Source organism: Populus alba, chromosome 9 (genome assembly GCF_005239225.2).
Source record: "Populus alba chromosome 9, ASM523922v2, whole genome shotgun sequence".
NCBI lineage: Eukaryota > Viridiplantae > Streptophyta > Magnoliopsida > Malpighiales > Salicaceae > Populus > Populus alba.
In genome coordinates, this window is record NC_133292.1 from 4,604,859 (window position 1) to 4,630,579 (window position 25,721).

The following is a 25,721-nucleotide window of genomic DNA, read 5'->3' on the forward strand; positions in this document are numbered from 1 at the left end:
CATGTGCTGTAAAAGTAGCATATAATGTTACTTTTACAGCTCATATATGTACACCATCCTGCAAAAAACAGAGTTCACAGCTCATATATGTACACCATCCTGCCAAAAACAGAGTTCACATGTCATATTTTTCATCTTTCAACATAAATACATTCATTCACATGTATGCATGTGCTGTAAAAGTAGCAATATAATGTTACTTTTACAGCTCATATATGTACACCATCCTGCAAAAAACAGAGTTCACAGCTCATATATGTACACCATCCTGCCAAAAACAGAGTTCACATCTCATATATGTACACCATCCTGCCATTCATTTCCAATAAAAACAGAGTTCCAAGTTTCTGAAGCAATAGGACGACCAACAACAAAGAAAAGTAAAAAACAGCATCAACATTTGTCCCATCACCTCACAGCAACAATGAAAAAAAACACAAACAGTAACTGCAAAAGGGGTTGCTTTTTCAGACCTCACAAGATCACAGTAGCTAGCAAATGGAAACAATTACAGCCAATTAAAAATTCACCTACAACATGTCAAGCTCACAGTAGCTAACCAATTGAAAAAATTCCAGTAAATGAAAGAAACACGGCAGCATGTATTATCAAACCTCATGGCAGCAAAGAAAAAAGAATTAACAGTAAAGGTAAACAATGTAGCAAATGTCATCTTCTTATCTCAACCCTCTCTCCATCTCATACAAAGCTTATCTCCTGGTTTCTACATGCATGCCTAATGTTTCCAGAGTTAGATGTATTCCTAATCCACACAGGACATACATGAGCACCTAGCTAGCTACCTAATGGAAAAAAAAATACAGCCAAGGATGGAATGACCAGCAGCATGTCAATCTCACAGTAGCTAACCAATTGAAAAAATTAAAGCTAAGGAAAGAAACACAGCAGCATGTAGTATTATTCCCAGCAGACCTCACGGCAGCAAATAAAAATATACAGTTAACAAAACAGTTAAGGTAATTTTGAACAACCATTTCATGTAAATTAACAAGCAATTCCATTAAAGGGTCAACCATTGAACATTGTAATTCGTAGATAAAATACAACATTACAACCACCAATTTCTCATACAAGTTTGTTTACTCCCGCAAAGCAGTTTAATAAATATAACAGTACATAAATTACCGCAAACGCATATGCTCATATGCCTTAAAATCAAATGTGGAATAATACAATGCCTCGAACAAACTTCGGCAAATGGAAACAACTCTTTTAAAAACCGTCATCCCATTACCCTGCAACAAAAAAATAAACATGTATAAATATCGTAAGCACTTGAACATACTTTAATTGATTAACAGTTAAGCTACTTAAATCATACCATGTCAGCTAAGCACGTTTAGTTCGTGCATACATTCGCTGCAACCATCTTAACTTTTGTTGCTTATCGCCCATACTGGCCCACATTTCTCTTTTCCTTCTTGAAATGAGAAACTCCGTAGCGAAGTCGTGGAAGTCATCTTCAATTGAAACTCCAGGAATTGAGTGCAGCTCAGCTATCACCTCGGGGATGCTACAGCCTTCGCGATCCAAATTAATCGACGTCGAATCACTCTTAGTCGACATACTCTCAAGAAGATGATTGCACCTTGTCATCAGCTGAACACCAATTCCAGATGTTTTCTTCTTTCTACATCGCACATCGGCATGATCTCGTCCTTTTCTTTTGCCGCTGCTTTTTGTATTGCTGCTGGTTGACATATTTATCTCTCCAACCATTCGAGCCATGTCAGTCTGGAAATCTGGATTGACATCTTCCTCCGAATCACCGCTGCCCTCTTCCAAACCATCATCAACAATGTCGGCATTGCTTGTACCAGGATCAACACCACTGCCGGCAGGTACACCTGATGAAGGAGCCCATGCAAACGCTCCAGTTGCGACAATGTTGGAATACATTCGGTCAAATTTATTCTTCAAAGATGGCTCAATACCGACATGTCTGAATTTTTTGGCTCCTCTAATTTCCTGCGTATAAATTAAATCAAGTAATGAAGGATCAATACTAGTAAAATTTTAGGGCTGGAATTTGACAATAATAAAAGAAATTATTAGGATGACAAGGAATGTACCTGAATTTTTTGTTTCCACCACTCATCGCTAGCTGCAATTGTGCCTATTTCACTATTCCAACCAACACCGGTTTCTGAAACCAGCTTATTCCATATCCTCCAATCCTTTTTGCATCCATCCCATTTGTTTTTCAATTGTGTTTTAGTGAATGCATGCCCAGTTTGTTCTTTGAATGATGTTATAAGAAATTTCCACCCCGTTTTATCGAAATGAGTATTAGGTCTCATTCCCATATCAATTGCCTTAATGCATATATCACAAAATATATGCAACATGTCTTTTGTCCAAGCAGCCTTATCAAAAGATTCAAGACCTTCCATGATATCTTTTAACACATTTTAAAAAAATTTGAAATCAATAAATGATATCAAATAAATAGTGGCACATACATAAACCGTTGATTATAACAATAATATAACAGTAAATGTTCAGCACATACATGTATTTGAATGGGAATGTTCACGTTCATTTGTAATGAAATGTTAATTGCAACCCATTCATTTTGAACTGCTCAGAAAACTCAGTTTCAGCCATGATAAAAAATTTGAATTATCAAGCAACACTTCATTGCCATCATGCTGTTTGGAAGACAAAAACAGAGGGAAAAAACAAATAGAACAGAATATATTTGCTACAGTACATAAACAAAGAACAACAGACAAGCAGTATATAGAAGCAATTAAATTTTGCTAAATTCAAAACAATTGATGAAGGCACAGTAAACAGAAGACAATCAACAACAGCTATGAAATTTGTCAATTGCAGAACACACGGTAATTGATCATGCAGGTACAAAGACATGCAATTTTTCATCTAAAAAAATGAAAATGAAGATGGAGATAGGGCAGGAACTTACATCAGTCTATAGGTGTCCAGACCAGTGCAGCTCTGCAACTTTGTACTACAAACAGATACACAATGGAGACCCAGAAGATAAATTAGATTTTGAGCGACGATTACTACAAAATTGACATGGTATATCAACACAGTACACAAAAGCATCACAAAAATGAAGGTTTTCAATTCCATAATAGTTTTTGGAAGTAGTTCCGAAGAGACAGAACACATTTTTTCATGAATGGAGAATCGAAACATTTGTAAGTCCTTTATTCTCCATTCATGAAATAGTCCTTTATTCTCCATTCATGAAATAAACTTGCATGGACTGTGAGCAGTAAAGATAAATTTGTAATCGAAACATTTATGCTGCATGGCACTAGAGAATTGATAAACAAAGACAGATTCCTGAAGTCACTAGAGAATTGACACTTTTTAAAGCAACCCATGCCAGATGCAAGTGGACTGGAACCTTTTAATAGACATTTACAAATGACGAGTGGTAACATCAAAGTTGCAACTATAATAATGTTTTAAAGGGCTTCAAAAGGTTCCGAAGACCGAAACCATTATTATCTTTCTCATAGATTGTCCACGAGTTCATTCAATCACACTAAGCCGTACATGTCAAAGGAAATTATTAATTATGCTTACCAAAGCATTTCAGAAATTGAATTGCCATATCTTAAATACGCTGCGGTTTCTGCAATCTAATTTGTTTTTAGTTTCAAGGTAGCCTCAAGCATGTGTCGATTTCAGAAATAGGTGAAAATCATGCCTGCCCAAAGCATCTCATAATTGAATTGCCATATCTTAAGTAAACAATTTCCGTGGAGCCTATTTTTTTCTTATAGTTGCACTATAGCATAAAACATGTGTTTGTTTATGCAAAATTGCAAAGGTAAAATGGAGAGACTAACTAGTTCAACATAGCTTAAGAAATGACAAACTTGTCTATGTTGGCAAGCAAGCATGTTTATCTGAAAAAAATAATTACACTGCACCATTTTCCAAACCACCATCTACTTAACTTTGACAGATTGACCAAGCAAATAATTGGGAGTCAGCTATTTAACAGACAGGTTTGTGTAAATTTCTAACTTTCAAGATAACTCAGTCAGCTGTCATTGCATACTTTATTATTTATCTATATGACCTCTCTACTAAGCTATTTAACAAACCGGTTTACTCAAATTTCTAACTTTTTGGATGTAAAAATAGCTAAGTTGTCCTCTCATACTTAATTATTCATCTGTGTGAGCCCTCCACACTCTCAGCAGAGTAAAAGAAACAGAGGAATTGATCACCTGATGAGAGAAAGAATAAGCATGTGCTCTTTCCCTTCTCACAGCTGCCTCAAACTTGTTTAGCAGGTTAGCTTCAATCTGTTCCTTTGACTGTAGACTGTCATCCCATTCCTCTCCAATCTGTCACAACATCAGAACGCTCATACTTAGCACAGGGACTGAACCACCAGAGATATTATGTTAGTTCATTAGATAAGAAATATGTGGCAGGGATATTGAATTAGGAACTTAAATGAAAACATTGCATGCCCTGCTAAAAGTCCAGCTGCGTGGTCATTTGGAAAACATAATTTTAGTATGAATACCACTTTTACTATTTGGCATTCATGTGCTACTATTTATAGGAATAATTCTCAACCCACCATCACTAGTTCTTTCTATATCACATGATTTTTATGAATATCAGCCCCTATTAAACAAGGAAAAAAGGGTTCATGAAGTCCCCAAGAGCCTTTAAGAGTTTCATATCCATGGCAAAAATGTTGAACAAATCCATGATGACTAAACAGAAAATAAGTCATGAATGATATGGTCAGGCGCAGATCCTTACATTTTTGGTGATTCTGACCCAGCAATCTTTTTCAATGAACGCTTCTTTTTCAAACTGTAGTTGCCTGAGACATGCCGGATAAATTGAAGCTGCAAATACCAAACAAGAAACTGTGAGCATCAAGTAATTCCAGCAAAAACTCTTTGCAGTTCCTTTAGACTAGTAACAGAACTGGAAACTAATAGCCTTTATCAGCAAACAACTCCTGGGACACCCATTATCATTTACTGAATTTTATTCTTCGAGATTTCATAGACATCAGTTAGAGCTCTAGTAAACAAGCAAAGCATTGCTAACTCCCGACAGTACCAAGACCAGATACTGCAGGAACTTAGCTATTCTCATCTCAGTTTATAAAAGACCAGAATCACAAAATCCATTACATCTACGCACTAAACCCATGAATGCAGCTGTTTTCATCTACAATGCAGCGATCATCCATCCAACAAACAAATTAAAAAAAACAAACCTACAGCAGCATAGGAAATACAAAAAACAGCTGAAAGCAAAATCTTGAAAAACAAAATAACACTGTTATTTTTTATGTTTTCTCATCATGCTATAGAAAACAAAATCTTGAAAAACAAAAAAAAAACTAAAATCATTCAAGCCTCAGACTGTCCTACTTCATGCATTTCAACAGTTAGGCAGATCCATAGAGATGCTTTCAAGGGAAAATATAGTATTGTCATCCTTGGCTGCCAGCACAGTAATAAAAAAAAACCCATGAAAGCAAATCATAAGAACCGAGACCCAAATAAGAGGCAGAGCATTCAACAATTCAAAAGATTCATCATTTGCCTCTCCAGATTGAAAAAAAAACCATGAAAATAGTATTGTCACATTGGCTGCCAGTAATTAAAAAAAAACCCATTGAAGCCGAGACTTGAAGACAAAAGCCGAGAGCATCAGATCTTCCTATTCAAGAATCTAATCATAAGAACACAAACCCAAATAAGAGTCTGAGCATTCAACAATTCAAAAGATTCGTCATTTGCCTCTCCAGATTCAAAAAAAAAAATTCAAGGAATTGTTAAAGCAATGCAAAAATCAGAAGAGGGGAAGATAGAGGGGGTTTTTGGAGAAGGTGAACGGTGGTTTATAAAGATTTACAAAAAATTTTTTTGGAATCAAGCATGCAGCAGCACAAACATTAATAAATACTTCATCTAAAAATCCGAAAATGAAGATGGAGATTAGGGAGGAACTTACCTCAATCTCTGTCTTTTGCAAACCCAAAACGGTGTAGCAGCTGTGTTCTGCAAAATCAAAAACAATAGAAACCCGTTAGATTTTGAGACACACGTTAAACAAAAATTGACAAGGGGAACGCACATTAACTGGTATCTCTTGGTTTTTTTTCTGCAATTGTAACAATGGAGGGACAATCGAGTGACGGTTTGTGTTTGATGGACAGAGGGGAAGAAGTGTTCTGGCGTTGGTGTTGGGGAAAAATAGAAACAGGGTTAGCAGGAGAAGAGAGAGGACAAATAGTTTGGGGAAGGAAATTTGGGTTTTTAGCTGGTCAGATCTGCAACCGTTTTGGAGGTTGTTTACAGGGGAAAGTTTGGTGGTGAGAGAGAGGTAAGGAACCGAAGGTAAATTAGGTAAAGAACCGAAGTTTGGGGAAAGTTTTGGAGGTTTTAGCTCGTCAAAACATTGATCTGTGATGTGGGTTTGTAACCGTTGGAAAATGGTTTGCAAATTGATGAGGGACAGGCAAATTGATGAGGGACGACAGAGAGAAGTTGGGAAGTAATTGCAAATTGGAAAAAGCAAATGTAAATTGTCGGTGATGAGAGAGAGTACAGACGCATGAAAAGCAAATTCATTCTGCTTTTCACTTTTTTCAATTGTAACGTGATTTTTAATGGGACCCACGTCAAATTAAACTGTGGTTTGTGGTTAACCAAACGGGTGTTTTACTGCTTTTTAACCAACCGCAACCGCGTAAGCATTGCCAAACACCATCTTAGGCCTGGTTTGGTTCGAGGTTAAGATTTGACTGAGAGTGTTTGACTGTGCGTTTCAACCTGCGTTTTGTTAAATTTTGAATTTTTTTTTTGTTAAAATTGAGTGTGGTTTGTACCTTTTGGATTGTTTTGATGTGCTGATGTTAAAAATGATTTTTAAAAAATAAAAAAACATCATTAGCATGTATTTTGGCACGAAAAGCTATTTGAAAAGCAACCATTACCATACTGCCAAACACATTTTAACTATTGCGGAAGAATTCTGTAGATAGTGCGTTGGAAATAGAGTTTGCGTTGTGAAATGGGCTCTCCAGAGGGAAGTATTAGGACATGTTGCAGTGCGCGAGGGTTTTGGGCTGAGGGACCGTTTGGTAGTGCGTTTCAACCTGCGTTTCGTCAAATTTTGAATTTTTTTTTTTTTTTTACTAAAATTGAGTTCGGTTTGTACTTTTTGGATCATTTTGATGTGCTGATGTCAAAAATGATTTTTAAAAAATGAAAAAACATCATTGGCATGTATTTCGGCACGAAAAGCTATTTGAAAAGCAACTGTTACCACACTACCAAACACGCTCTGACAGTGGATGGAATTCAACAATGGAGCGTGCGTGTGAAGGAATTCTAATGCCATTTTTTGGAGATCAACGTTTGAATATGAAGTATGATTGTCGTCTATGGAAGGTCGACCTTGAATGAGATAACGAATTTGAGAGAGGAAAAAGACACGAAGCTGGCGGGGAGAAGGCGAGACAAGGAGCAGTAAAATTTAAGGAGAAGGCGAAGCTTTGCTTGGTGGAGGAAGGCTCTTCATCATCAACAATTTAATGGAACATATCTTATCATGATGACAACTAGAAGATGGGATCACTCTTCGAAAATGCCAAAAGCTATTCCACTGGCAACAAGACTTTCCATATTCAGATGGTTGTACAGCAAAGCTTAGGGTAACGTGTATCAAACACATATCCATTTACGTGCTTCGAGAACTTGTTTCCTCCACGGAACTATACAATACAAATCAAGGTTATCAATTCAGTTTCAATAGGTATTTTATTTTTTCAATTAAAATAAAATGTTTTAATTTTAAAGTGTTTTAACGTGCTGTTTCGAGGTTGTACTGTTTATATATATATATATAAAATTTAAATTCAAGATAAATTAATTTTAAATTATACAATACAAACACAATGCCAAACAAATATAATTCAAAATTTAAAATATTTCTAAATAGTCAAGATTAAATAAATCTTTAACTTAAAGTAATTCAACTTAAACAAAATATCAAAATATTATGAAAATAAAATATTTTAATAAAAATATTTTAAATATAAAGTTTAGGTCAATGTTATCAAGTGGCTAATAAAATCTAAAACATCAATTGTTTTGCTCAAATTCCTACAAAATATAAACATGAAAAAAAAACAACATGAATATAAACCATATATATTAGTGATAAATCTAATTTTTAAAAAATTAATATTATTGTTAATGAAAATAGTAATAAAAATTTTCAATATTATTATTAATATCATTGCTATTAAAAATAGTAATGAAAAAGAGTTTTTTTTTTTTTTTATAATCGGGTGGTTTAATTAATGAAATTGAGCAAGGTTCAATTTGATTTAATGACTTTTCAAGAGCGGAACAGAACATGTGGAATGAAACCGAAACGTTTCGAGCAGAATTTAGCCGAAAAATCCAGAACGGACCGAGATTTAAAATGAGATGAAATTTATTCCGTTTTATTTCGTTTTTTAAATTGGTATGGAATGTTTCGGCCATTTCAGACGGAACGAAACAGAATTGACAATCTTGATACAAACAAGAAGGAAGAATTCTTCCCTACTCAACTCACTTTCACTCAAACTCTCTTTATCTTGTTCTCTCTGTGCTCACTACCCACACAGCTCTTCACTGAGTACATATACACACACACCAAACTGGGAGGAAGCCTCCATCATGTGCTGAGTGGGAGATTAGTTATTCCCATTTGACATTGTTTGTCTCCACTTTGTCCCTTTCTATTGATTTCAACATGGCGGAGGAAGGGCATGAACAGCGTCGTAGATTGGTGTTAGTAGCAGCTCCGTTCCAAGGCCACATCAATCCATTGCTTCAGCTGAGTGCTGTCCTTCATTCTAAAGGATTTTCCATCACCATTGTTCACACCCAGTTCAATTCTCCTGACCCTTCAAACCATCCTGGTTTCAACTTCCTGTTCCTTCAGGATGGCTTATCGGACCATGACATCGCTTCTCTTGACCTAACCGCCATTGTTTTGGTTCTCAACGACAAATGCCAATTACCTTTCCAAGAATGCCTGGCCAAGCTAGTGAAGGAACAGGAGACACGTGGTGATCAAATTGCCTGTGTCATTTATGATGAACTTTCATACTTTTCTGAAGCCACGGCTCATAATCTGAAGCTTCCAAGCATTATATTTCGCACTAGCAATGCCAACACTTTTCTCGCTCGCAGTGTTCTTATCGAAATGTACGTGCTGGGTCGCATCCCCTTGGCAGGTTTGTGGTTTTGGCTATGTTTATGAAATCATGCAACTATGCAAAGGCATCTTCCCTTGAAGTCGTATACTGATTTTGCCTGCTAAGTTTTTTCCTCGTGTCCTGAGGTTTTATGTTTCTGTCTGCTATTAATGAGGAGACATTTATATCAAAGTCTCGTGGATCTCCATGAACATACATTTGCAGATTTGCTGGTGTAGAATGGATAAAACTGAAATGAACCTGATTATTTACCAGTCTGCTTCACATCCTTACCTTCACATGCTTCTATTTTTAGAAGGTGCAGATCCCCTGTCTTGCCTCCTAGTCTGCTTCTTGTGGAGGTGCAGGGGATAGTATCCATCTTGGTTGCTTTGGGATTTATTTACTTCTGGTTTTCATCTATATTATGAGACCCTATTATAATATTTTTACATTGATTTTTACAAGATCTTTCCTATAATGTGCAGATCCTTTGTCCCAGAAAGCAGTGCCGGAGCATCCTCCCCTCAGACAGCGAGATTTGCCCATCTCCAGTTTCGGACCCATGAAAAATTTCTTTAAATTATTAGGTAATGCACGAGATGTAAGAAGGTCTTCAGCAATCGTTTACAATACAATGGACTGCCTTGAAGGGTCATCGTTAGCAAAGCTTCAACAACACTGCCATGTTCCAATCTTTGCAATAGGACCGATTCACAAGATTGTTCCTGCACCATCTTGTAGCTTGCTTGAAGAGGACACTAACTGCATGTCATGGCTCGACAGGCAAGCTCCGAGCTCCGTCATCTATGTAAGTCCAGGAAGTTTGGCTTCCATGAATGAGACAGACATACTAGAAATGGCCTGGGGTTTGGCAAATAGCAAACAACCATTCTTGTGGGTGGTTCGACCTGGCTCAGTACATGGTTCAGAACGGGCTGAGTCATTGCCTGAGGGATTCAGAGAAATTACTGGAGAGAAAGGTCGAGTTGTGAAATGGGCACCGCAAAGAGAAGTTTTGGCACATAATGCAGTAGGAGGGTTCTGGAGCCACTGTGGCTGGAACTCATTGCTTGAAAGTATATCTGAAGGGGTTCCGATGATATGCAGACCAAGCTTTGGCGATCAGAAGGTTACAGCTAGGTATGTAAGTCAGGTATGGAGAGTAGGTCTGCATCTGGAGGATGAATTGGAGAGGGGAGAAATAGAAAGTGTTATTACAAGGCTGATGGTTGATAAAGAGGGGGACGAGATGAGGCAGAGGGCAATGGACTTGAAGGCGAAAGCAGAACTTTGCATTAGAACTGGTGGTTCTTCCTATAATTCCATTAACAAGTTGGTGGAATTAATCAAATCGTTTTAACTGCACAAACGATTTGTTTATCTAATTAATCTCACAGCTAATAGCCTAATAATAACCAACCTAGCCATATTTTCTTCACTAATAAAAAGTTGTGGGAACTACTAATAGCAGTTTATGAGATTTGATGGAGGTCTTTTTTTTTTTTTTTTTTCAAAGATTTGATGGAGGTTGTTTGTGGGTACTACAGCTTTTTATGAGAGTATTTGAGAGTGTAAATTATAATTGTTTTTTAAAGTATTTTTTATATTGAAATGTATTAAAATGATTATTTTTTATTTTTTAAAAAAATTAAAATATCAAAAATGATTTAAAACACATAAAAAATAATTTTTTATAAAATATTGTTATACCGCATCCCAAATCATTCTTTTAGTTTGATTAATAAACTAAGCAACATTAGGAATTTTGATACATTGAAACAAAAAAAAGTTAATTGATATTAATATCCCATATCCATATAATATTATATTAGTATCATTAGCATGTATTAGTTTTCTACGCACGCTGTCATATTCAAAATCTATTTTTATTAATTTTGAAATAATTAAAATATATTTTTTAAGTCAAATTTTCTTTTTATTCATGTGTTTTGAAAAACAAGTTACAATAAAAAAATCATTCTTAATAATTTTTAACCGATTATATAAAAACAACAAAAAATAATTAATTTGATAGAATATTATAAAAAATTAAATAAAAAATAATAAAATAAATATATTATTTTCGTTGAATAAAGGTTTTCTAACCATAAAAAAAAAATACAGATTGTATTTAAAATTATGACATGTATATTATTTTTTAAATATAATCTTAATAATTTTATTTAAAGAAAATTTTATTCACAAAGGAAAAACAAAACAATTAATAAAAAAAAAGAAAGACGAGGGACCTTTAACAAAACTGCCCAGGCTCTGCTATAATAGGAAAGCGTTTTTTCCCCCCCTAAAACCCCGCTCTTCTATCAGGTTTACTAGCTTGTCAGTTGTGATAAACCCTAAACCGTATTTTTTTCTCCGTACTCTCTATCTTCAGAAATTTTCCGAGAAAACGAAAGAAAAATAGTGCAAGTGGTAAGAAAATCGGATGCGTTTCTGATTCGAATGAATTTCTCAATTAAGTTTCAAATGGATAGTTTGTTCTTCATCTGCTGTTGATTTTGTAATTCTTTTTTCTTTTTATTCGGTATAGGCACACAATGAGGTCTTGTGGCTCTTGTCGAGAAAAGGTTCTTGCATATTATGACGAAAATGGCATCGTGTAAGTGCTTTATTTGTCATTACATTCAGATTTTTGTTGTTTTATTTATGATTGTTTTCATGACATGATTCTTATATTATTAATTTTGAATTTTGTGTTATAAATGTATGTTTGGTGTTTTGAAGGTCATGTAGTCGCTGTGGGAAAGTTCTGGAGTTCAGTTATCTTTCATCTGAAGCCTCTTTTGTAAAAACTAAGTCGGGGGAGGTCTGTTTTTTTTCTTTTCTTTGATGTACTATTTTCTTTTCTACTCAATGTTAATGGTGTGGCTAATTAATGATCCTGTTGTTCTTCTCTTTATGTTCATGTGGTTCCATTTACTTGTAGAGTCATGTGGCAGGTTCGTTTGTTAGGTCTGTTGAAAGCGAAAACGCTTCACGGGAGAGGTTGTATGAAAGAGGTATGCTTTGTCTGTTGTCCTTCTTAATGTTGTAGTAGATTTCATTTCCTGACACATGTTTCTGGTGGTTGTACTTGTTAAATATTTCTAAGTCTACAGAAAAACTATGAAAGAAAGTGGTTCCTAGTCAAAAAGATGAAACTTGTTGCCTTGAATAACGAGGTTTTTTTATTTATCAAATTTTGAAAGGTTCCTGATTTCCAATTTGAGTTCTCTCCAAGGTTAATAAAAGTGGTAATGAAGATGTCGTAAAGAGATCTGGAGTTCTATCTTAAAGTGAGAAAAAGAAACGAAATCTCAACCAAAGGAGCTATTTTGAAGTTTTTAGATATGAACAGTAATCCTTGTTTTTGCTGCAATAGTAGTGTTCTTCTATAAAGTGTGAAGCCTCAGCAAGAAGTAATTTTAACTCTTAAATTTAATTTAATATTAACTGTCAAAAAGATCACAATAAACTAACCATTGAAAGAGATAAGACAGGATAAACCTTGATTGGGAAAGACCACCTAAGTAGCCTGTCCTATTTGTTTTGTAACCTGGCTTTCCTCCTTTACCAGGTAAGATGTCACGACGATCACTGTTCATGACTAGAATGATTGTTCAATGTCCAAAGATTTATGTATTTTCATTCCATTAAGAACATCTACCTGTGGAATTGCATGGACATCATGAACTTTTGCATGATGTTTTTGGTTGTGGTTAATTTCCTTTTATCCTGCAGCACGTGATGACATGCTAAACATAAAAAATGGCTTAGGCATGGGTGAAAATCTTGGCATAGTTAACCAAGCTATGGTGTATTACAGAGTATGTTTCCTTGCACCTAAGCTTCAACATCACAGGCATGTTTTGATCAATTTATTGAATTCTCTTAATCTGTTATGTGTAGATAGCAGTTGAACGGAATTTCACTAGGGGCCGTAGGACAGATCAAGTACAGGCTGCTTGTCTTTACATTGCATGCCGGTAAGGAATGCATCTCTCCAACTCCTTTGTGCCTTTTCAGTATCTCATCTTTTTGAGGAAACATGCTATGCTTGTGTTTTTATTCATTCATGAAAGAGTGAGGTTTCTTAACCTAATAAAAACACCCTTGTTTATTCTATGGAGAATTCTAACCAGGGGTAGTTTTTAACTCTTCACAAACATATGAATTTGAAGGACCTGGACAAACAGTTTCTATATTCCATAATAGAATGCCGACAGCTAAATATGGAATTGGAGGAGTGCTTTTTGTTTCATTTGTTTTGTTATTTCCATTACTGTTTCTGTGGTTAAGATTCCCTTTCTTCTCTTCCTCTTCTTCTTTTTTAATATTTTGCTTATTGCATGTTTTAGTTGAACAAGAATGCTAAACTGGTGTTCACTAAGAAAAAATAGAAGAAAGTGGGGAGTGAGAGAGATTTGATTGTCATTTGGTATTATCAGATGAAATTCATAGTTGTTGGAACACCTTTTTTTCTTCTTTATTTTATTTTGCTTTGTGCTTGTTTCTCTTTTCTAAATCTTCATAATGTGACTCATAAGTCTCCAACTACATGGCTAGCAGATAAAATGTTTTTACCCCAAGGAGGTGTTAATAATACCCTGGAAATGATAGTGGAAGGTGCAATTGATTTGTCATAAAGAACTACACTGAGACCATTTTCCAAACGTGACTTACCAATTATTGAGTTGTAGCATCTAGTGTGGGAAAGTTGTTTATTTCTCCTTTGAGTTGATTCCTGAATATGTTTTATGTGCTATCATACTAGAATTTAGCAATGTTGACATTTTCTGATATTACTTTTGGACTTTCTTTTTCAGGGAAAACAGAAAACCATATCTTCTTATTGATTTTTCTATTTACTTGCAGATAAATATGTGAGGAGCCTTGTCATTTCACAGCAAAATTTAGCTTATTGCCATCATGATTATCCCTTGCTTATGTGTCAATAACATAATTTTCTTTTGAAATTGTTTACAGTTATGTACTAGGTGCTGTATTTTTGCAGCTCTGCAAAGTTTTAAATCTTACTGAGCATGCCATTTGTCAGAAACTTCATGATCCTTCCATTTTCATACACAAATATACAGCTAGTAAGTTTCTAATCTCTTGAATGCTGATTAGTGATTTTATTTCAGTAATTAAATTAGAGGGCATTGGATATGTTCTCTTGCCACTTGGTTGAAATTTTGGAATACAAGGTTCGGAGGACTATCAAGCAATACAAATACTCCACCCCCCTCTATCCTAAAACCTTCTATTTATTTAAGCAACACATGTTAATTTGATATGAGTGTACGATAATACCCCGTTCAACTTTCTGTTCTTCCCCCTCCCCTGGAAAAGAACTCCATCTCTATCTATCGTTTAAACTTTTCCTTTTCCAATTCTATCTCAAGCTTAAGGGGCACATTCAGATCTTGTGTTGGTTTTCCTAGTGTTCTTTGGTTTCTCTTTCCTGAATCCAAAGAGGAAGAGTATTGGTAATGGTTTGATCGGCTTCTTGAACTGTATTCTTAGAAGCTTAGAGAGTATCGGGATACCCCTCTCTATTTCTTTTATACCAGAGTCTTTAAATTATTCCATTTGGAACGGAATGTATATGATATGTGTTTTCAAGTGGGAGATTGTAACAACCATTGTTTGTTTTTTAGGTTTATCAGGAGGAAAAAACAAGGAAATTTCTGATGATGCACTGACCATTATAGCAAGTATGAATTACCATTGGATACAGGTTTGAAATTCTTTTCTGATATTATAGGAAAGATGAACATTGTTTCAGTCTTTTTATTGGATACTTTTTGAGCTATCCTGAGTCTTATAATGTTCTGTTTGATTTGATATTACTCACAGACAGGGAGAACGCCCAGTGCATTGTGGGGTGCAGCATTATATATATCTGCACTTTCACATGGCCTCAACTGCTCCAAATCTGACATCGTAAGTCATGCTTGAAATTTCTGTTGATGTGCAGCGATTAAGTTGATGATTGACAAAATATTAAATGGATTGAAAAGTCATCTTAATTGTATTAAAGTCATTTAATTGATGCAGAACTTTTCTGTCTTTCTACTTGAGTGCTGCACCTAAGTATTCATTGTTTAGTGAGGTATGTTTTTCCTCGTATGAGCAGCTGTAGTTCCTATTCAAAGAGATGAAAAGAAAAGGAAAGAACTGGAGAAGGTGACTTACTAGTGTCAGCCTATAAAGTTGCAGAGGCTGGTGATTTCAAATAATGATTTAGTTATGATCTTGATTAAAGTGGACTTACTAGTGTCAGCCTATAAGCATATGTTAAGGCCTGGCAATGATGCCTCGCTGCCTTGAAGGCATCTACAACACTTTAGCATGGTGACACCTTGCAGTGGCATAACCTATTCACTATTCAACTTAGGGTTCATGTGATATTGGTGGATTGGATTCACCAGTACATTGCTGGTGAATCCATATCATTGGAATTGCAAGGAAAGATGTGAATTGCATTGAAAGTCATAAGACTTGGAATGATTGTTTAATTTCTTCACGGAATCAATTTTTTAATTTATATTTCATAGATTGAAGCACCAAGTTGATATTTCGCTGTGTGAGAACCAATATGTGCATGTTTGCAAGTTTGAAACCGATGAGAGAAATTGACCAGGGAGAGTGTTAAGGAGGGTGGAAGGTGGAGAAAGGGCTTCTTTGATAGGTGATCATGAGGTGTGGGAAGAACTTCCACGGAAAAGAAAGTTTAGGTTGCTTGAGTTTGATTATCCATGAAGCTTCTGTCGGGCTTGTCTCAATTGATAGTTATGTTACTGGCTACTTTATTCTTTCTAGATTTGTAACTTATGTATCATTTCTTGAACCAATATATTTCAAAGCAATGTATTATACTTCATTTACAAGTTTGCTGCATTAATTTTTGTTTCTTTTTTCAAGTATACTTTCATCTTGTATTTTATGAATTTTATTCGCCTATGAGCCTGGTTTTTTTCTTGACAGACAGCCTCAGCCTCCTTGAAGTCTTTTAGGATTGGCATTTGGTCCATGCTGTGGTTATTTGATACTTGCCTTTAATCTTATGCAGTTAAGGTTGGTGCATGTTTGCGGGAAAACACTGTCAAAGAGATTGGTTGAATTTGAGAATACAGAGTCTGGGAGCTTAACGGTATATTTCTGAAAGTGTTTTCTGACTTTTTAGGCTACAGTTGTTTCAGAACATTGAAAAATAATGCATTATGTCTCGAATTAGCATATCTATAAGGTAATAATATTCTAAGTGTGTAGTGAGACACCTTTCATGATCAGTATTGAGAAAACAACATGAAGAAACATATAAACCACCATAACTCCACTCTCCAGTCCCCTTCCTACATACGATTCAGTAGAGCATTTCATGCTTAGATTGATGTTGTTTGATAAGGTTATCTTGGCACGTGGTTGACTTATGAGCAGCTCATTAGAGCTCTCTTCTATGTCATATTGGTGGACATACTATTGATACCCTGAAATTCCTTGATACCCTACATGGTATTTCTTAGTAAACAAAAATTTACTTGTCGGAATTAGCAGTTTGTTTTACTCTTTGGCAGACAAGCTGCCTCTTCTGAAAGGCGACTTATACTTTGTCCCTCTGAACAGGCTAATTTTCATTTTTTTCACATCTGACTGGAAAGTTGTTTTTTTCTGTACCAGGTTGCATTCTTTTTATACCTTTCATTAGATTTTTGTAGTGATTGACAAATTACAGTTTACTACATGGTAGGTTATTCTTATTTTGTCATCTGATCTCCAAATAAGGCAGGTGCTTTAAGGGAAATCTAGCTGATATTCAGTGGGATTAGGGCTGCTCTTTTATGATATTCCCCTTTGCTTTCGTAATTTGGAGGACAGCTTATTCTCCAATATGCCTTTGTAATTTTTTCAGTGAACATATTTTTCTCTTATCTAAAATATCTTAAAAAAGTAAAAACAAAAGGGAAACTTGATGTAAAAGATGCTGCACTTAGCATAGATGTGGCCATTTGATGCGTCAGAAAGAAAAAGGAGCATGAAAATGATGAGGGTTTGCTAGCTTAGTTGGTAAAACCATGTTTGGCTCCAAGATAGCAGCCCAAGAGGTGGAAACTGGATAAAAAAATTTAACAAAAAAATAACAAAACAAGAGGATATGAAGACAGCTACCCCAAGCCCTATCTAACTATTTACAGAATCCGCTGAACAAAAACTACCTAAAAGCTAAAATAATTGATGCCTAATACCACAAGTGAGTCTGTAATACATGTGCCTGATAATCATAAGCAAATGTTATAAGCAGAAACATGATTAGGCAATTCAATATGTATAATTATGCACCTTTACCCCAATCATTAACTAGATGGAGATTCGAAGCATATAAAACAGACTGCAGAATAGTAAGGGTTTGAAGTTAAAAAAGAAAAAAAAGATCTTGTAGCGGATCGGTCATATCCATCTCCATTGCCACTCCTAGAGCTTGCCTTCAGTATTTCTTACTGCCTTTTCTTCTACTCAAATTACTTCCTTAGAATGACTAGTTGAATACTAGCTTGCCAGTTGTATTCTTTTTTAGCAGTATCAAATCTATTTATTAATTCAATTCAAACTTGCCAGCAGGGTCTGCTTACATGCGCTTGCCTCCCTCAAGGGTATCCTAAACATTCTATAAATTTCTGACAGAGATGCTAAAAGATTGACAAATGTAAATCTAAAAAAAACATTGATTATAGTTGAAAATTACTGTAAAGATAAAGATTTGCAAGTTATATTTCTGATCCGCTTGATTTAGGGCATAAGATGAAAAGTTATTTATTCTTTCTAATTTTGATAAAACAAAAGAAGTCAAATCATTATTTGTCATCTAAGCTGTTTGTATTGTTGATTTTTTCTTTATGTTATTTTCTCTACAAAATTATGTTGTATGAAAATTTTATTCTTTATCTTCCTATGCTATTAGATTGAGGAACTGAATGCAAAGGTGGAGGAACTGAAAGAAAGTTCATTGCCACGAAGAAATTTTGGGGAGCCATCTAGTTCAAAAGAGTTGCTATGTCAACACAAGGGTACAAATAGACCTTCTTTTGGATTTGGACTTTGTAAAGATTGCTATGCAATTGTGAGTGTTGCTCCCTTTTATGAAAATTAACTAGTTTTTTCCCTAACAAAAGATGTTACAATTCACATTCCTACTCTGATACAGGTTATAGGATTTGATGGGGGAACAGATCCTCCAGCTTTCCAAAATGCTGAGAGTCAAAGAATGAAAAAATCATCTATTAGACATAACATGAGTGACTCAAATTTGGTTAGTATGTCTTCCTTAAAGCTAGAGTACTCTTAAACTAATGAACTTAACCATTTGCTTTCTCTATTGGCTTTGTTGCTGTTGAAATATTCATGTTTAATCATTTCTGATGTGCAAATTGTTTGGTTAGTAGGTCAAGATGGAAAATGCTAGCTAAAAATTTGCCTTTTTTGTTTGACATAATAAAAATGCTTGTTAGTTGACAATATCTCCTGCCTGGGCTGCAATTTTCTGGTTTTTCTGAGTCAATAAGCCCTGTACAATTACTCTAGTTTGTGGCTACTAAGTTGCTAACTGCTAGATTCTTCTTTCAAACACTCTTAACTTTCAATCACATATTCAGATCTCTTAGACCCTGCTTTTGTGGGTTAAACATATAAAATTATATGTAGAGGACAATGGACTTGAGATAGAGCTTACACTATCAGATATCTGCTTTTCCTCAATAGTCATTTAAGTGTTTCATCTTCTCTCTGTATTATTTTCCAAATATCTTTCACTGTTGCGCATGTGCACACACATAGAGCCAAGCGTGTGTTTTGTGTGTTTTGCCATGGAATCAATAAAGATATGCTGCAGTAAGATCTTTTGGATGTATTAGATAACACTTAAAAGCATATGATTTGCAAGGACATTAGAATTAGCTATGAACATATCTTACCACCAAACACTCTATTAGGAAAAAGTACCTATGATAACATTAGAGAATCATGCAATGAATTATGTGTATCTGATTTTATGCTATGAATTTCTGGTGAAAGTTAAACTTATATTTGCTTTTCAGCATTTTAATTGTAAGTTGTTATTGATCTTTTATCCTCGTTTATTTTTCAGTTTGCAAAAGAATTGAACAGCCAATGCGAGAGAAGAGATGATGAAAGGCCAACACGCGAGCCTGAAAGTGCTGGTGGGTTTGCCCTCTTTATCCTTATGAAGAGATATTATGGTTTGAAATTGGCATGGTCTTCTTCCAAAATACTTGAAAAATATTTACTTGAAACTAAAATGTTTCAGGAGCTGCTACGGGGCATTTAGCCAATGATTCTGATAAACTGCATGGTGTGGGTGATATGAGTTCTAAAGATTTTGAAGAGTCAGATGGCTTTTCTGATATTGATGATGCTGAGGTGAGAACCAAAGATTCTAACATTTTGCATTTCCTTTAATTTACAAATCATTAATTTCAGAATCTTGCTTTGATCATGTTCCAAAAGCAATATTAAGCATGGGTTGCAGCACTGAATTTCAGAAACTGAAGCCTTTCTGTGTTTAAGCTTTGTGATTTGCAGTAACTTTTTCTAATCTTCATCATCCCAAGCCTATCTCATTGCTCGTGCTTCTTGTTTTGTATTAATGTACTGTATCACAACAATATTTGGGCTTTGAATTTTTTTTTTCTTACATGATTTGAACAATATTTGTCATTCTGGATTCAAATTGTTGAAACTTCATTCAGGAAGTGTCGTAATACCTTGTCCTTGCATGCATGCAGTCACGTGTATGAGTACTGTTAAGAGTGTCCTAATAGAAACCCAAACTCCCCCTCTTTTCTTAGCCCAGCAAAGTCGAGAAGGAAAAAAAAAGAAAATCATTTTGCAATGCTGGAGTCTGACAAATCTGGCACCTAATACTGTTGACGCTGCTCTTTTTCCAGGAATATTTTTTACGAAATAATAAGACTGTAATTCTCATGATTTTTGTTTTTATACTAATTTGATGTATTTGAACTTTGCTATTCAAACAGTAGCTATTTAGTCAATTCATTCTGCTTTACCTTGTTTTTTCATAAACTAGTTTGTATTTCTATTCATCTATATCCATTCAATTGCATGTTTCATTTTATTTTTTTGATTTCATTGTTTAGATATTTTATAGGTTGATAGCTACCTTCACAACGAGGAGGAAAAACGTTACAAAACAATCATTTGGGAAGAAATGAATCGAGAGTATCTTCAGGTAATTGAATTTTCTGAAGTCAAATTTCCGTTGATTTCTACATCACAGGCTAGGGACCATTTCTTGGTTCAATTGTAACACTTGGGCTTGCAAAAGCATGTTTGCAAATTCAAGTCTTTATAGCAGTCACTTCTTGCAAAAATGCTGAAGGGTAGGTCAGCAGGCTCATGACAGGTTAATGAGCATTGACATCTTATGGCTTTATTTATGAATTTGTAACTTCTCTTTTGAGAAGCTACTCGATAAGTTTATGTTGGTGTTTCAACTATTACTTCTATGTTTTCTAGCAAATTGTGATATGATTTTTGATCCAAAACATATACCATAGGATTTGTATTCACATAATTCGTGTGTTGAATTGGATGACTGTTTGTATGCAACACCTTGTCATATCTTGCACCATTTAAAATTATTAGCTAGTTTTTCTTCAGCTTAATATATGGTCATTTTTCTCATTTCTTTATTTGCTTAGCTAGCATCTTGGGAAATTGCCAGGTATATATTTGCTTGTCTTTGCATGATAAAATGCTTTCTATGCAGTTGTTATTCTTGTTCTAGTTCTATGGATTTAGCTTGAAGTTCATTGGTGACTGCTATTTACAGGAACAGGCAGCCAAAGAAGCAGCCGCAGCAACTCTTAAGAAAGCTTGGGAGGAGGATTTCAAGAATTGCCCAGAGGACTTGCAAGCTGCAAAGAAACTGGATGCTGCAGTAAAAGCTGATTTAGCTAAATCTAAAAAGGTAAATTTCTGGTTTACTATGAGAATTTTTTATATACTCTTTATCATTGGAAGATCTCAACTATAGTTCTGTAATGTGTTCCTCTCTTTTTTGCATACTATAAATGATGTCTTGGATTCTTCATGCAGTACAACAACATAAATGTCCAACCATATTTTTTCCCTGCTGAAGTTTTTTGCTCAATGGTTTATATTTAATTCACAGAACTTAAGGCTTAAGTGATGGTTAACCCTCAACTGAATTTGAGCCCTTATTTCCATTCAACTTTCCAACTTGTGGATAACTAATATTTCTGAAAGTTTCAATTCACATAGAAAGCCTGCTTATGATTTAATTTGTTTATGCTTTGTAATTAAGTGACATAAATTGCTAGGGCGGATTTACTTTGTTCCTCTTTAATCAAGTGCGAAAAATAGGTGCATAAAATGTCTATTTACTATATGCTTATTTTCATTAAAAGCCAAAATTAGTGAATAACTATTCTATATTTCTATTCAACTTTTTTTTTCTTCTTGCAGCCATTCATAATGTTACTGTAAAGGTTATTTAGAAAGTTGGATGTGAATTATGATGATAGTGTATTGACTTTGTCAAAAAATACATAAACTGCTGCAATACTGAGCGGTCTATGGCTGCTATAAAATGTATTTCTAACTCTTTTTTTCAAAGTCTAGAACCTTAATGATGTTTATCGTTTATCTTCCTACTATGTCTCAAGTTGTTTGACTAATTTTCTTCTAATATTTATTTGCAGGAAATTCAACAAAAGCGAGCTTCTGAAGCTAGGAACTTGGCTCCAGCTAAATCTGCTGCTGAAGCTGTCCATCGAATGCTAACTAAGAAGGTAATTGACATGGATAATAAAGGAAGTTGTTTCTGCAAGTTACTATTGTTTTGATTTGCAGCATCAAAAGCTGCTAACTAATTAATTTCACTCTCGGGGCAGCATTCAGCTGTGAAGTTTTTGTTTAAAGTAGCACATCTCAGTTGGGTAGAATTTATATTAGAAATTTAAAGTCAAGCCAGCTCATATTGTGAAGAATTTCTATTAGAATTTAATCTTAACGAGAAATTACATCTAATGGCCTGGAAAGATTTTGTATTAGAAAACCATTGCAAATGGAGGCTTCCTGGCTCAAAACCTTTGCAATGACCTCATAATGCATCCTGAAAAAATGTAGTTAGGCTAGTCATGTCATGTTGTGAATTTCAGGGAAAGAAAATGAACAGAAAATCTGGGAAGGATACTCGTTGGTCATTCTTAAAACTTTTGTTTGCCAATTTGATACAATGGCTTTGTTCTTCAATGCATGTTATGTGTGTGAACACGCTGGCTTTTCTGTATAAATGTAAAGTATATTTTTACATTTTGTATTTAAGGTTCATTCGTATTCCCAAAGCATAATCTATGGGCAATCTCCATTTTTTGTTTAACGAGAAATGTGCTTATGATTTCTTTTGCAGAGACTTGGTTCGAAAATCAACTATGATGTGTTGGAGAAACTCTTTGAGGATTCTGTATGTTATTGCTGTTTACCTTTTCTTCTTTCATACCCGCATCATCCATCTTATTTTCTACTTTTTGTAGAGATTAAGTTTAGTTCCTATAGCATATCTTTGAAAGAGCATGTCCATTTGGTGATTCGAAATTATAACGACAGAAAAGTTCAAATTTTCATGCCACTTTGATGAGTCACTCATTTCTTATTGCACTATTCAGCTGGTGCATCTTGATATATTCTGAACCACATTCTTAAGTATCTTTCTGTCGACAATGTTCGGTTGTAGTTACAACCCCGGGGATAGTGTTTACGAATGAATGAATGACCTTCTATATACTCTTTTGAATATTAATCTGCAAATTGTAAATCTAATGCTGTAAAGATCAAATTTTAGTTATAGAGTAAAACAGTAAAGGAATTAAAGATCTTTCCCTTGATTTATTCACGAAGTACCAGTGTGGAGGACTGCCATGTCTCTGTCTATCCTTGGATTAGCAAAATGAACATCGTATCTTCCACGCTCCTAGAGGAAGAGACTGTCGTTGTTGGTGTCATTTCAGATGCTCTAGTTTCTCATGTAAAGAGACTTTGTTTTTTTATCCTTTTGCAAGGATGAGCATCTAGCTACCTTAGAAGTGTGTCCTTTGCTTTATCCCCTTTTAGCATTTTAGATTACGATGCATGTATTTCTGTGAGTGATTAGAGTTTTCTTAACAGGAGGCTAAGGACACCAAGAAACCGCGAACAGAATCACGTGCTGACTCTGCTGACAAGGTGCTCCATAAAGACGGCAAAGATTGCCGATTAGATCATATGAATGAAAATGATGGTTTGGGGTCACCGGATGAAATCGAAGATGATGCTGTTGAAGAAACATGTGATGATCTTTACTATGAAAATTGTTCTGATGATGACTATGGTAACAGTTTATGGTAAAAGTTTTGGTGATTGCTAATCACGGAGGACTGTTTTTCTCTTATTTTTAAACATTTTCTAAGAATAATAATAATGCAGCGCCATAGAAATCTAAAGCTTTCATGTTGTTGAAGCCCCGCTTGTGTATCTAAGTATTTCTCATGTGTTATCCCACACGCTTCATAGCATCTTTATTCCCTAATGCTCGCTGGGAATCAAGCATCTCAGCTAGTAATGTATAAAACATTGTACAGATCAAACATCACCAACACAGCCACGTAACTAAGTGGATGTGGAAAGCTAGATCATGTCACGGAAAATACAAGTTAATTTCAGTTATGTATCATTACAGCACAAGGAACCCATCACCACACACCTCGACCTTCACAACAGGAACATAAACATAACATGTTTTCAAGGCTGATAGCAAACGTAGTACTACTCTTTTATCCTAATAATAATGCATCGACACCAAAATAGGGACATCAAATCTCAACCAGAGATTTCAATGCTCTTGACTTCAGGTTTCTTGACTGCTTCTTCCTTGGGCACGGTCACCGTGAGAACTCCATTTTCCATGGAAGCCTTGACCTGATTCATCTTGGTATTTTCAGGCAGCCTGAACCTCCTCGAGAATTTGCCACTGCTCCTCTCCACGCGATGCCAAGTATCGTTCTTGTCTTCCTTCTCGACATTCCTCTCCCCGCTGATTTGGAGAACTCTATCATCTTCAATCTGGACCTTCACCTCCTCTTTTCTGAGGCCAGGAAGATCGGCCCTGAAGACATGGGCTTCCGGGGTTTCCTTCCAGTCGATGCGAGTGTTAACAAAAGCAGAGTTTTCATCGCGAGGGAAGGAAGGAGAAGGAAAAGGGAAATCCTTTAAAGGGTCCCAAACATCAAGAGAGAAAGGATCGAAGATGCTGCTCCTGCGGTTGCCAAAGAAACTTGGGATCATCGACATTTTGAAGTTTGAACGGCAGAAATTTGGTGGTAGTATAGCACAGTATCTAGAGCTGCTAAATTAGATTCTGCTTTGATTGTTTTTGACTTGATGATGTTTCGGAGAGACAGATTGTGGAGAGGGGTATTTGTAGCAGTTACAGGGAAGGGTCAGGGGTGTTCTAGTACTTTCCGGTCATATTTTGCCTGCAACCGTAAGTGAGAACATTCTAGAGTCTAGCTTCTGGCACGTTCAGTTCGGCTAATTGGCACTTTTGCTTATGTAATCGGTGACGTGGAATAAGCTTCTTGCTTAAGGAAAACTATATTTAGCATTAAATAAATTTATCATTTTTATTATAATAAAAATAATTATTCTCAGCGAAGATTTGTAAAACTATGGACGTTCATGGTGGTTTGTTTATAAATAGCTTGTTGATAATTTTAACTTTCTTTCATTCATTCTTATCTTAAAATATACCGGAGGTTTATTGATATTTTTATATGATTTTTCCATGCTTATGTCTTAACAATTACTTCAAATTTGTTATTTTTGGTCATTGACTTGAGTGATGGGTTTAATATGTTAATATAGATTTATTTATTTATGACATTAATTTTTCTTTTTCAATATTGATTTTTATCTTTTAAAATGTGATTGCATCACTTGAATAAATGCATCTTTGTTTAACTTTAGCAAAAAACTTTTTCCGCACTTAATATCTGACTTGTGGGCTCTTAGACCATTCAATTGGATTGTAAGCCTATTATATAGAATTTTTATATGTAGTTCTAAAAAATCTTATAAAAAACAGGTCTTGGTTCTTTAAGCATTGAACACCTAATGCAACATCACAATTTTTAACACATGTTGTGTCTGAATCTGAATTATATATATATATATATATATATATATATATATATAAAGCGGTTAAGCAAAATCTTATGGTATTAAATATCCTATCAAGATTTCAATAAAGTTTTTTTGTATATTTAAAGAGTATCAAGTTATTGATATCTTCAATTATAACCTAAATAACACCACAATCATGGTCCAACCATCCTAAACCGTACCCCACATTAACATAACTCAAGACTGGCATACAATAAAT

The 25,721-nt window shown here is 35.0% G+C and overlaps 4 protein-coding genes, 1 non-coding gene and 1 pseudogene across 8 annotated transcripts; 2 read left to right on the forward strand and 4 right to left on the reverse strand.

Moving 5' to 3' along the window:
- Nucleotides 1-1,348: 1,348 nt before the first annotated feature.
- LOC118035276 (uncharacterized) lies at nt 1,349-2,478 on the reverse strand. The gene is made up of 2 exons (XM_035040811.2): nt 2,094-2,478; nt 1,349-1,989 (listed from the first exon to the last, which is right to left on the reverse strand). The coding sequence occupies exons 1-2, from the start codon at nt 2,412-2,414 to the stop codon at nt 1,351-1,353; spliced, it is 960 nt and encodes a 319-aa protein (XP_034896702.1). The 5' UTR covers nt 2,415-2,478; the 3' UTR covers nt 1,349-1,350.
- A 2,919-nt stretch (nt 2,479-5,397) lies between these two features.
- LOC118035295 (small nucleolar RNA snoR20a) lies at nt 5,398-5,487 on the reverse strand. The gene has a single exon (XR_004685167.1). It is a non-coding gene; the product is annotated as a small nucleolar RNA snoR20a (small nucleolar RNA).
- A 206-nt stretch (nt 5,488-5,693) lies between these two features.
- On the reverse strand, nt 5,694-5,775 carry LOC118035294 (small nucleolar RNA snoR64a; annotated as a pseudogene).
- Nucleotides 5,776-8,742: 2,967 nt separating this feature from the next.
- On the forward strand, nt 8,743-10,747 carry LOC118035256 (UDP-glycosyltransferase 76E2-like). Its single transcript, XM_035040793.2, has 2 exons — nt 8,743-9,283; nt 9,733-10,747. Exons 1-2 carry the CDS (start codon nt 8,797-8,799, stop codon nt 10,605-10,607), a joined length of 1,362 nt encoding a protein of 453 aa, XP_034896684.1. The 5' UTR covers nt 8,743-8,796; the 3' UTR covers nt 10,608-10,747.
- A 683-nt stretch (nt 10,748-11,430) lies between these two features.
- LOC118035253 (transcription factor IIIB 60 kDa subunit-like) lies at nt 11,431-23,801 on the forward strand. 4 transcript variants are annotated; one of them, XM_035040791.2, is made up of 20 exons: nt 11,431-11,677; nt 11,796-11,864; nt 11,990-12,071; nt 12,192-12,264; nt 12,986-13,071; nt 13,154-13,230; nt 14,071-14,127; nt 14,231-14,343; nt 14,905-14,984; nt 15,104-15,190; nt 16,320-16,400; nt 18,207-18,365; nt 18,450-18,554; nt 19,389-19,461; nt 19,569-19,681; nt 20,430-20,510; nt 21,114-21,251; nt 22,006-22,095; nt 22,716-22,769; nt 23,204-23,457. In XM_035040791.2, the coding sequence occupies exons 2-20, from the start codon at nt 11,803-11,805 to the stop codon at nt 23,246-23,248; spliced, it is 1,656 nt and encodes a 551-aa protein (XP_034896682.1). In that variant the 5' UTR covers nt 11,431-11,677; nt 11,796-11,802; the 3' UTR covers nt 23,249-23,457. The 4 variants fall into 4 exon arrangements, with proteins under 4 accessions (XP_034896682.1, XP_073267539.1, XP_073267538.1 ...); XM_073411438.1 differs by having other exon boundaries at nt 23,210-23,457; XM_073411437.1 differs by lacking the exon at nt 23,204-23,457 and adding an exon at nt 23,471-23,801 and having other exon boundaries at nt 11,433-11,677; nt 18,450-18,536.
- Nucleotides 23,802-23,978: 177 nt separating this feature from the next.
- LOC118035254 (17.5 kDa class I heat shock protein) lies at nt 23,979-24,747 on the reverse strand. The gene has a single exon (XM_035040792.2). It carries the CDS (start codon nt 24,629-24,631, stop codon nt 24,161-24,163), a length of 471 nt encoding a protein of 156 aa, XP_034896683.1. The 5' UTR covers nt 24,632-24,747; the 3' UTR covers nt 23,979-24,160.
- Nucleotides 24,748-25,721: the final 974 nt, after the last annotated feature.